The sequence below is a fragment of the Gracilinanus agilis genome, chromosome 1 (assembly GCF_016433145.1).
Source record: "Gracilinanus agilis isolate LMUSP501 chromosome 1, AgileGrace, whole genome shotgun sequence".
Classification (NCBI taxonomy): Eukaryota; Metazoa; Chordata; class Mammalia; order Didelphimorphia; family Didelphidae; genus Gracilinanus; species Gracilinanus agilis.
In genome coordinates this window covers 795,287,539-795,299,854 of record NC_058130.1, presented here as the reverse complement: position 1 = coordinate 795,299,854, position 12,316 = coordinate 795,287,539, and the positions used below count along the sequence as shown (strand labels likewise).

At 46.4% G+C, this 12,316-nt stretch overlaps 1 protein-coding gene across 1 annotated transcript in view; it reads left to right on the top strand.

The window, feature by feature from the left end:
- The first annotated feature begins 2,003 nt into the window (after positions 1–2,003).
- Positions 2,004–12,316, top strand: part of LOC123230538 (zinc finger protein 345-like) — a 38,386-nt gene continuing 28,073 nt past the window's right edge. Inside the window, exons 1-3 of the mRNA XM_044656672.1 lie at positions 2,004–2,102; positions 3,791–3,931; positions 5,462–5,582. Of these exons, the coding sequence (XP_044512607.1) occupies positions 2,004–2,102; positions 3,791–3,931; positions 5,462–5,582 (361 nt within the window). The remainder of the gene's footprint in view (positions 2,103–3,790; positions 3,932–5,461; positions 5,583–12,316) is intronic.

Below are 12,316 nucleotides of genomic sequence, written 5' to 3'. Positions count from 1 at the left end.
CCTGGGGCGCTGGGTAGCCCAGGGGAGAGTGCCAGGCCTGCAGTGGGGAGGACCTGGGTTCCAATTTGTCCTCAGATCTTTTCTGTGCTCTTGGGGCCCCCCTTTTGTCTTTGAACCCTGATCCTGGCCTGGCCCCCTGGAAGGGCTTCCTGGCTGGAGGATCTCCCCCTGGAGGCTGGCTGGGCCCCCCTGGAGCACCGGGAGGGATCCCCATAACTCTCCCCCAGCCCAAGGTGGCCTCCAGCAGGTACTTGAAGACTTCTGGGATAGGAGAGCTACCAGGTGGTCCTCCCATAGCCACTTTCCAACCCCCCTCAACCCCTTCCCAAGATCAGGGCTTTAGCTTTGGCTCACTTTCTTGTCAGATTTGACCCTCTTGGCCTCTGGGCCTTATCTGGACCCTGTTCCTGGTTCTCCCTTTCCTTCCCCTCCCCTCTCCCTTTTTCCTCTTCCCCCACCTGCACTGAACTCCCCTTTACCTGCCTGATTCTCCTGAGATGTTTTAAACCCCCACCAGAACCCTCAGATGGCCTCTCTTTGTGGGCCTCAAATTCCCTCAGCATCCCCCCACTTTGGGCCCTGCTCTCCTCCAGGAGCTCTGTGCTGCCCCCACCTCCCTCAGGCTATAACTAGGCAGTGTAGGGGGAGGGGAGAGCTGCTGGAGGGTCCTTAGGATGGTGAGGTTGGGAAGGAGTGGCTGGATGCAGGGGGAGGGGGGCTCTCTCCTGCCCAGCCTGGTGGGTGATGGCCCTGGGAGAATCCCAACCCTGGGGTGGAGTCTAGAGTCTGGGGCGGGGTCTAGGGAGAGAGAGGAGGCATTCCAGGGGCCCAGGGATTCCTGACCCAGGTGTTCTGACCCCCAGCTCCTGCTTAGAGATTCCTCTGGGCTGCCCTCAGAGCCTCTGTGAGGATCCCTGAACTCTGTCTTCCTGCCCTCTCCTCCCCCTCCCCCCCAGGAGCCAAAGCCCTTTACTGACCCTTTTCTTTGGCCCCTGGCCCTTAGGCTGGTCCCTATCAGGGCTCAGACCTTGGGCTCCCCGGCTCCAGTTCCTTTTAAGGCTTCCCAGCCTCAGCTGTGCCAGAGGGTCCCAGGTGCCCTCCCCAGCTCCTAGGGAGACCCCAGCACCTCTTCCTCTTGTTTCCTGAGGCTCAGCATCCCCCATTCCCTCCCCCCAACCCTTGAGGCTCTCCTCCCTGCCTTCCTTGCCAGGAGTTCTATTGGACCATGTGCCTTCCTAGCCCCTCCCTTGGCTCGCCTTCCCCATGCTTCCTGCTCCCCTTTCTGGCAGAACTCTCAGACCCCTTCCCTGCCAGGGGGTTTGGGCTCTGCCTGGGACCATCTATCCCATGGGGGATCCCAAAGCCCTGCTGCCTCTTGGGGGTTTAGAAGGATGGGAAAAGGGAGGGGGCAGAAGAGGAGCATCAGAGGGAGGGGCTCATCTGCCCCTCTAGAGCCTCTTCTCTTCTCAAGCTGTCCCCCTCCCTCTGCTGGTAGCAGGCTCTGTCCTGAGGGCAGGCCTGGCCCTTGGTGACTCCATTGGGCCCTCATCCCATGGAGATCCCTGTGGGGCAGCCTCAGCCTGGGAAGAGAAGGGAAAACCTCTGCCCTCTGGGTCCCTTCTCCCTCCCCAGCTCAGGGTGCAGAGGCCCAGGGCCTGCCCCAGGAGGGATGAGGCTGAGCCAGATTTTGAGCTGGGAGGGAGATCAGGGCAGCTTTCTTCTCAGGTCCAACTGTTATAGGGAAAAATAAGTTTTAAAGTAAGGAGCATAAAGCAGCAGCCAGAGCTGACAGGCAAGACCTGAGCATTCCAATCATGGAGCATTGGTCAGAGGAGGGATTTTTCTCGGTGACTCTGTTGCTAATGGCAGTTGGGTTGGTTGGCTTAGCTGTTTAAGTGGAGAGCCTGGGAAAAGTGGATTGTCTCCATCCAGAAACATCTCTCCAGTGGAGGAAGTTCAGGCTGAGCACAGAAGTAAGATCTGCCTGGTGGACCTGCAGACAAATGCGTCTCCCTGACTGCATTACCCTGTGGGTTAACTGCTGCGATACCCGTGTTCCCGTGGAAGCTGAGATCATCTGTGGAGCTGAAGTGGACACATTAGTGAGAAACCTTTTCCCCCTCCTGACCAGCCAGGCTTGTCCTGCCTGACTGCTTTAGTTATAGTGTAGGGAGTCCCCACCTTCCAGCCCTTGAGTTCATCCATAGCTGATAGGACTTAGTGGATCCTTTCCCTCATCGCCTACCTCTTAAGTATAACATTAAACTGTTTTTTGGTAAGATTCCTGTTATTCCTCTCCTCCAGACCAGGAACCCACAGAGCTGGATTTCCTTGGCTAGTTTGGAGTTGGCAGTTAAACTGCCTGGTACCCAGTCAACTGTGATTCCTTTATACATCACCTGTTTCCCAACCCCCCTGTGTGTGTTTTCATTTTTTTATTAATTTCCTCCTTTCCCTAGTGGGTTTTGTGAGTGTTCCCCAGTGTGTTTAGTCCCCTGGGTAGCTCCAGTCTCCCAATCAGCCAGTAACACTTAAGTAGCTTTTTTCACAACCAAGAGCAATTGGCCCAGAGAGGGAGCCCAAAAGGAGGGAGGAAGATGGGCTTTTCTACACTGGGGGAAAGAGGGGAGGGAGTGCCCGGGAAGGGGGCTCCAGGCCAGCTCCTGCTGCTCAGAAGGGCAGAGAAGTCAGACATTCCCTGGGCCAGGGGAGCCCTGTTGGGAAGAGCTTTGGCTGGAGCTCTATTCAAGGGGCCATAAAGTGAGGGGGAAGGTAGGGGAGGGGCAGGACCCTGAGTGGGGAGGTGAGGCTGAGAAAAGATGGAGCAGCTTCACCAGATGGACTCACTGGGGCTACTTTGGTGCCTCTACAGGGAGCCTGGAGTCCCAGGGATGACCTTTGAGAGGGACAGACTCCCAGCCCAGGTAAGTGTATTCCAGCCCCAGATGGGAACCCTATCACCCAGGGAGGCCCTTCCCTGGCTCTGAAACAAAACAGGGTGGGAAGCTCCTCCCTCCCTGCTGGGCCATTTCTGTACCCACATCCATGTCTGATAAAAGAAAAAAAGAAGAAAAGCGTGGTATTAGTCTCCTGCTTTCTTTTCTTCAGATCCCTTCAATCACTTTCTCCACTTTTTTTTTCCTGGGGCACAGAGCTGATGTGCCAAGTATCTTTCTTCTAGCTTTCTGAGTCCATCCTTGTGTGGCAGCCAGCATTGTGAGAAAGTGAATATCATAATGGGAAAAAAAAGTGGTTTAGCTGCCACATGCAATATGTTGAAATTCTTGGAGAAAAAAGAAGAGGGTGGGATGGTGGAAAGAGACATCAATTCCTCAAAATGACTTTGGGGGGGGGAATGACTGGTTTTTGATAGATGCCCCTGTTTAGCTTGTAATGAGTATAAAGGGATCAGCTGTCTTGTAAAGAAACATAAAGAGCTTTTAACACTGTGCCATGTAGGGTATTTAATAGGTCAGGAATAATGTAAAAATATCGAGTGAGTCACAAAGAAATTAGATGCTGTGGTTTAAAAAATATGCAGTGACTGCAGACAAATGATAAAAGTCATAAAAGGTATCTAAATAAAATAGTTGAAATTGTTTCTAGAATTGTAGATGTTCATTTGAGGCTAAGAGGGGAGGCCTTTAGATGTTTTTATCCTAATCATTTACATCAATAAGAAGTCTGGGTGTTCCATGTGCTCTTAAGGATCAGTGTCAGGACCCTGAGTCTCATCTCCATGACTCCATCGATCCTGTCCACTGACTATTGGGTTCTGTCTTTGATGAAGGCAATAGACCAGGTCCAGTTACCTGTCACGCAATTGGACAGGCCACATCATCTCAGTCCTCTGGAATGTGTTTGTCCAGCCTCGATTGCTGCTATGAGTCCGAAGAGCACAGAGAGCGTCTTCCTTCCTGCAGTGACCCAAGTGGGTCCTTCTCAGAGTTTTTCCCCCTGGAACTCTGCCCATAACTTGTCATGGTTTCCTCAGTGCCACTATCTCCCAGGGATCAAGTCTCTTCTAGAATCAGCCAGGTGGTGAAATGGGCAGGTGTGGGACATGGACGTGGTAGTTGTGTAACTGTGGGCAAGTCACTTAATCACGCTCTGTGACTCAGTGTCCTTCCTTCATTTGTGAAGTAGGAAAAAGAATAACACCTGCTTCAGAGGGTCATTATCAGGTCAAAATGGGTTGCTTTAGGGAAAGGAGTTAACTGATGTTAAAGATGAAAAGGGGATCCTCTAATTTACACCCAGTGGAGATCCCTGTGGGGCAGCCTCAGCCTGGGAAGAGAAGGGAAAACCTGTGCCCTCTGGGTCCCTTCTCTCTCCCCAGCTCAGGGTGCAGATGCCCAGGTTCTGTCCCTAGGAGGGATGGGGCTGAGCCAAATCTGAAGCTGGGAGGGAGATCAAGGGAGCTTTGTTCTCAGGTTCCACCAAGAGCAATTGGCCCAGAGAGTGAACCCAAAGGCAGGGAGGAAGATGGGCTTTTCTAAACTGGGAAATTGGGGAGGGACTGCCCTGGGTGGAGGCTCTGGGCCAGCTCCTGCTGCTCAGAAGGGCAGAGAAATCAGACATTCCCTGGGCTAAGAGAGGCGTGTTGGGAAGAGCTTTGGCTGGAGCTCCATTCAGGGGGCCAGAAAGTGGGGAGGGAATGGGGGGGTTGCAAGACCCTGAATGGGGAGATTTAAAAAGGAATTCTTTATTCCTTTTTTAATTTAACAGGGGACCTGGAGGTCCTCTTACCATAGAGATGTGTAGGGATTAACTAGCTCATGGTTACAGGAAGTAGAAATCATAGAGACAAGAAGGAGGAACCATAGAGACAGGAAGTGAGATCAAAAAAGAGTATAAAAGGAGTCCAGCATAAGTTTGTCAGTTGTTGACAGTTAAGGCTGGCATTTGGGGGAAAGTTTGCTGTTGTGTTGTTTTTGTTTGGAGGTTAGTTGCTGGACTATAAAGGCAGGCCTCAGGTTACTGAGAGAGATTTTTGGCTTTAGCCTTTAGAAAGCTTTTGGGTTTTGAGGTTTTTATTTGGGTTGTTGGGTTTTTTCTTTCTTGAACTTTTTGGAAGGTGGCTGGTCTTCATTGACAGACCTAATTGGGATTGGATTAAACCCTGATTGACTTGGTTTGGATTGGGCTGGATTGGGTTGGAACTTTGTAGGGTGGTTGTTATTAGCAGTAGTTTTAGGATAACTAGTATAGACACTGGGAAATTTCCTTTCTCTCCCTCTTTCCTATATTTCTCTTTGCTATATTCATTTTACTATATTCTTTTACTATCTCTATTTTAATTAAACTAAATTGTTAATTTTTAAAACCTGCTAGAAGTTTTCCTTCCTCTGGCTTAAAGGGATAATATTAATTTACAACTCTACCATATTCTCATTAATACTTAAATGATTAAAAGCTACTCTCTTGTTTTGTCAAAACTCCTAATTTAACCCTAACATAGACAAGGCTGGAAAAAGATGGAAGAGATTCCCCAGATGGACTCACTACGGCTACTTTGGTGCCTCTACAGGGAGCCTGGAGTCCCAGGGATGACCTTGGAGAGGGACAGACTCCCAGCCCAGGTAAGTGTATTCCAGCCCCAGATGGGAGCCTCATCACCCTTCCCTGGCTCTGACACAAGATGGGCTATGAAACTGCTCCCTCCTTCCTGTTGGGCCATTTCTGTCCCCACATCCAAGGCAGGAGGAATACACTTCCCGGCTCTCTTCTCAGCTTTGGGAGGGATTCCTTGGCCCTTGGGCAGCTCAGGCCCCGAGAACTTCCCCTAGGTGCTGCCTCCCATGTTGGATTTCTCCAAGGATGGCCATTGACTCCTTCCCTTTCTAGGGATCATGTCTTTGCTCTCTGCTTCCCTGGCGGCATTCACACCCTCTTCCTCTGCTTCTTCTCACTGTTCCCTCTTGAGTCTGGTCTGGAGCAGAGCCTGAGGGTGTCCCCTGGTCTGTGCCATCCTCAGGGCAGACATTGTCCCCTGGTGCTGCTCCCTGACTTCTGCCTCATGTCCTTGAGTCTTCCTAGGTCTCTCCGGCTCCTTCCTTCCTCTCCCTTCTTAGCCCAAGTCAGCCGGTCTGGAGAAACAGCCTGGAGTGTGCCTGGCACTGCTCAGCACAAAGGAAGGGAGAAGCAGTTGACCGCCCCTTCCAGGCCCCCTTAGTCTGACCGAGGAGACCCCTCACCAGCTCTGTCCAAACCAGCTCTGCGGGTGAGATTGTGGGAGAGAAGGCTCTCAGGGTTCTGGGGAGATCATGGGTTCCTGAGGGGAGGATTCAGCTGGGACTCGAAGGAAGCTCCGAGGCCAGAGGCAGGAGGGAGAACATTCCCTGCAGGGAGACAGGCAGCCCCTGGAAAGGCCTAGAATCAGACCAGGGAAGGTCTTGACCAAGGATTAGCCAGGAGGCCAGTGTCCCTTGGTTTAGAGGTGTGATGGGAAAGGAAGTGGCTGGAAGGTCAGCAGCTGCCAGTGGAGCCTCTTGTAGGAATGGTCAGGGTCTTTGCCAAGGACAGCCAGAATCAGGCAGCTGGGGAGGCCCCAGAGAGCTCCCCTGTGGCTTTTGTATCCACTCCAGAGTGTGACCCCTCCCCTGGCCTGCTGCTGCTGACCTCCCTGACCCAGAGAGAGAGAGTCTGAGGAGTTTGGAGGAGCCCAGGAAGGGCCTCACACAGAAATGGGGCCTTTTTCTCAGAAGAGGAGCTCAGTGTTCTTGAGCAGAGCTGTTATTACCAGAGCCAATGGCTGGCTACATTCCTTCTCTGTTCAGTAGAATTCCTCACCGGTCTAGTCCTTCCCTTATAGGACAGGCTGGAGAGAAAAGGGCGAGTTTCTGGAAGGCCTGAGAGTGTTCTGTGCAAATAGGGTTCTTTTCTTCTACATTTGCCTGGAAATCTAGTCCCTGGGTCAAAGCTATCCTAGTCCTCTCAGTGCCAGACTGGACACCCCAACCCCTACTTCAGACAAATAGACTGCAGGCACCAAGTGTCTCTGGCTTCATCTCCCTTTACCCATGAGAACATTCATCAGTGGAACCTTCTTCCAGGTCGAGGTAGGGCCTCCATTCTCTCTCCATCTTCTCAGGCTTTGCTTTCTCCTCGTACCTTCTCCCCTGTATGCTCTTCTCTTTCGGAGAGGTTAGAGACCACCTCCTCAGTCCTCCTTCTCTCAGTCCTGTCTAGCTTTTGATGCTGTTGTCTCGATATTCTCTTCTCTCTAGGCTTTTAGGACAGGGCTCTCTCTCTCCTGGTTTAGCTCTTACCTCTCTGACCTGTGATTCTCTGTCTTCTCTGCTGGCTCCTCCTCTAGATCTTGTAACAGTAGGGTTAGAGTGAGGGAGTTCTTCCAGCCCTGTCTTTGGTCCTCTACTCTTCTCTCTCTAGGCTTCTTTACTTAGTGATCTCATCAGCTACTAGGAATGCAAGCACCATCTCTCTGCTGCTGAGTCTCAGATTTCCATTTTCTACCCCAATCTCTGTGCTGACCTACAGTCATTCATCTCAAATTTCTTTACAGGGATTTCACACTAGGTGACCAGTAGATATCTTGAGCTCAGTGTGTCCCAAACACATTATTCTCTCTCACCTAGACAGAACCCCCACCTTCTCTGTAGCTGTATGCTCTTTGTCCTTCTGACTCAAAACCAAGGAGCCCGCCTTGACTCCTCACTGTCCCTTACCCACATATCCAATATGGCACCAGGACCTGTCAGTTTCACCTCAGTAGCATTTCTCCAATACGCCCCCTTCTGTCTTGTGTCATTGTCATCCTCCTGTTGGAGGCCCATATCACAACAATTTTCATTAGTTTTCTCAATTATACAATTACTAGAATTATTAACCCTATTTACAACACAATTCCCCTCTTTTTTTACAATTATTTACACCATTAATTAGATTACCAATATCAAATAAATTACTTTCAATCTTAGTCATATTATTATAAACAGTGGATAAATTATCATTAACAATAGGTAAAATTACTATTAACATTGGGTAAATTACAATTTACACCATTACCAGTATTTAATTCAGATAATTTAACATTAACACCATTCAGATGATCATGAATTCTCTTCAAATTATCATTCACATTTGATTAAATTATTAATTCCATTCACATTATCATTAACATTGATCAAATTATCATTGATTCCATTTAAATTAACATTAACACTGATCAACTCATCACTGTTATTAATTAAATTCTTTTTATCATCAATTAAATCATTATTAACACCAAGTGCACCATTTCCATTATCTACAATCACATTATCATTATCGTTAATACATACAATTTTATCAATATTCACTTCATTCCCATTACCTTGATTAATTACTTTTTAATTTCGGGCACACCTTCATAATGAATCTGTCCCTCCATTCAGGTTACCATGATTACCATTTCCCTGTACATCGTGGCTATATTCCGGTCTCTCTCTGGCCTTTATAATCTTGCATCTGTCCTAAATTCGATGCTAGCATACCCTGACAACATGGATTTTGGCAACTGCATTTTGAACTCATTTTGTTGATTATTACCATAATTAAATCCATTATTCCAATTATTTCCTCTATATCCATTATTATTATTATTAAATTTGTTAAATCCATTATTATTATACCTCTGTCTATAAGATCTTCTAAATCTACATTCTCTGGCAAAATGTTCAACACAGCCACATACAAAGCATGTTTGTGGTCTTTGGTATCTAGCATTCCCTGACTCATTTCTCTTGTACTCTGTGTTTTTCCTTTCTGTAGCCCTGAGAGCAGCTACAGCCTTCACTTCTCTTTAGCCCTACTATTTGCTTCTTTCAATTGTTTTTTCAAAGACTCAGTCACCATGTCTTTATCATCAATGATCTTCTCTTTTTCCTGTGCATACACATAAGTTGCCTTTTGCTTCATATCACTCAGGTTATACAATTCACAATCTGGGCAGCTGTCCAGGAAAAATTTCCTTACATGGAGTATAGCATTTTTCACAAAAATCCTCTTTACGTGGTTGATGGTGGTATCATCCAGAATATCTAGGCCTAGCTGCATTTCCGAAGCATTGAGAATCCTATCAAGAAACATGGCTGGCGTTTTTTGCCCAGTCTGCCTCACTTTTTCAAACCTCGACCACGCATTAGGACATCTTGAGGTTTTTTCCCAGGACCTTAATAATTGATTTTCTGGCCTGTTTCAGCATTCCATAAATAGTAACTGAATTTAAATCCAGCTCCTCCCAAGCCATGGGCCATGGTGTTAACCCTTCTGTATTCATGGTTTCCTCAATAAACTTATTACTGTCATGATTTGATAGTATCTCCCCTAATATAAACCAACAATCTTCCAGGTCAGGGTCATGAGCTTTAATAAAGGCCCGAAAGATCTTTATGAACTTGCCAGGATCATCATGGAAATTTGGAATTTTTCTCTTCAAGCTATCTACATCCTCCATTCTAAACCTTGTATACTTCCTAACATGGAATATTCCGTTGTCTCTCACAATTGGCAAATCGCGAAGCAGGAACAAATTAATTGGTTTGTCCCCCTCATTTAATGTCCTCTGTTCCAGTTCTGCCTTAGAAATCCCTGAATCAACACCCTTATCATCATTACCATGTTCACCAGGAGCTTGACCATAACCATTGTCCCTTTTTATATACATAAACGTATCCCTTTCTATATACTTAATTTTATATAAACTTGACCATAAACTTATCCCTTTTTATATACAGTTCAGTATTATTAACCTGGATCTGCAACAGCCTCATTATGATTTTCAACTCTGACTCCCTGTTATACCATTGACATATAACTTTAACAGTGTACAATATATACCTCAGTAACCATCTCATTCTGTATAGCACATAACAGCCTAAGAGTAGCACTGGTATATGAGCCACCACATCTAATACAGTTGTTTCCCATATTGGTTGTAACCATTCAAAATTTATTCCTAATTTCACATATTTAGGGATACCCCTAAATATAAACACAGGAATGGACCACAAAATATGCCAACAGTACATTAAACAATATTCAACAATATCTTCCATGACTGCTCGTATCAGTATTGCTATTACCCAAAAGCTCAGTGATAACTCAGTAGTAGTATTTATGCATGTATTTAACACACAGAACAGTAATTACACAAAAGCAATAACTATACAACAGACTAAGAACAATAAAACAGCAAAAGAAAAAAACCAGGAGAAAAAAAATGGCTGAAAAAGTCAAAGTCTCCTTCCTTTAGCTTTAAAAATGGCTCTGGAGCAGTGAAAATACTCCAGTGAGTTTTATGAATGAGTTGGTAGTGGGAGTAGTCTTTACTGACTGGCTTAGAATGTTGAAGCCTCAGCCAACCACTGGGAGGGTGGAATAGAATGTTCAGGTTTCAGCAACTTCCAGTGTAGTCTGACTGCCCTGGAAGTAACTTCCTGTTCTCCTCTTAACCTACCATCTGGGGTAGCCAACTTTTATGGGGAAAAATGATGTGGTAACTTAAGTATTATCTGGGTTCAGAAGAAGGGTGAGAAGGAGACAGGACAGACAGGGCAATAGACTGGGACCTAACAAGTTGAGGAAATACAATTCAAGAATGGGATTGGCAGTTGGAGGGAATGACAGGATCCCAACTGCCTCACAGATCCACCTAACCAGGGAGTCTATGAAATCAACAAATAACTGAGTAAAACTGGGACAAAAGGATTTATAAACACAGGTTTAATAATGACTAGGAGTTAGGGATAATGGGGAGAAGCCACACTAAATCTAAACACTGAAGGACCAAAACAGGGCTAGCGGATGGTTCAAAAACTACACTGCTCTAACACAGACTAGTACAGACTGGAAGGGAATTGGGTCTCACAGAGTTTTGTCCACTTATGCTCCTCTTGCTGGCACAGGAAAACAGGTCCACAGGAAAGTAAATTCAGAAATGTTAAATCAAGGAGCTTATCTCAGCCTGGGGTGTCCACCACCCCAGTTAGATCTTCTTGCTTATTTGATCTTTCTCTGGCAGGTTTTCCTTCTCTGTGATAAATCCACACTCCTTGGGCTCTACACTGGGACAGGTCAAAGCAGCCCTCTCCCTGTCTCAGTCTTGACCATAGTCCTCAAGGAAAACAGTTTCCTTCCCTTCATTCCATTTAGAATTCTCCAGCCTTGCTTGCTAAGTCTCCTAAATAACTAATCTTAAACATCTATACCCTACTTAATACATTCTCTACAACAACTATTAAAACAACCTGCTGCTGGGTCTGTCTCCCATAAGGCTCTTCCCACTCCAAGGCCTCCTCCATTCTCCCACCAGAGTGATTTTCCTACAGCACAGTTCTGATTGTGTCACTCCCCTACTCTGTAAACCCCAGTGCTCCCTATTTCCTCCAGGATCAAATACAAAACATTCTATTTGGTGTTCAAAGCCCTTTTTCTCGTCTTCTTATTCATTACTCCCCAGTCTGTATTCTTGGATCTAGGGAACCTGCCCTCCTGGATTCCTTCAGCTGCAGACTTAAAAGAAAATCCTTTACTTTCTGCCTTAGAATTGATGGTAAGCATCTATTGTGAGGCAGAAGATAGCTAAGAGGTGGCTTACCCAGGGTCACGTAGGTAGGAAGTGTCAGAGTTCATATTTGAACCCAGGACTTTCTGTCTCTAATTCTAGTTCTCTATTCAGAGTCATGTAACTGTGGGAGGCCAATAAGAGAAACAGTCTCAGATAAAAATCTGAGACACCGCTTTTTGACCCTTTTTGTTATCCACACCCTTTCTTGTTGAAAAGTATTGTGGCCTTATTGAAAAGCTTTAAGCTCTTAGTAAACCAGTAGTCAAGAGGTTAACATTCTTCCCTTTTGGTCAGAAATGCAGCTGCTTGGCAACCCAAGGCCGAAACCTTAGTTTAGCTGGGCATTTGGCCCCTGAGAAAAGTGTTCTCAGACTTAGCTTGCTGATAATCACATAGCTGAAGGTCTAGCCTGGTTCTTATCTTCACCTTGAAGTTTCTGAGATTTCTGTGTGTTGTCTAAACTAATTGCAATGTCTATGAAGCTGTAAAACTCTGTGCTTGTGGTTGAAAGGGAGTTTGAATTTTCGTATATAATAAAATTGTGACTCAATGGCACTTCGGAGAAGCAGCTATGAGTTAACAGTCAAGATCGTCTCCCGTGTCCCGTTACTTTCTTATCAACTAAGCCATCCTTATCAGAGATAATAAATAGATCTCGATATAACTGCACAAAAATGGAAAACTTTTGTTGTTGTTGTTTTTAATCCTTACCTTCCATCTCAGGATCCGTTCTAAGATAGATGAGTG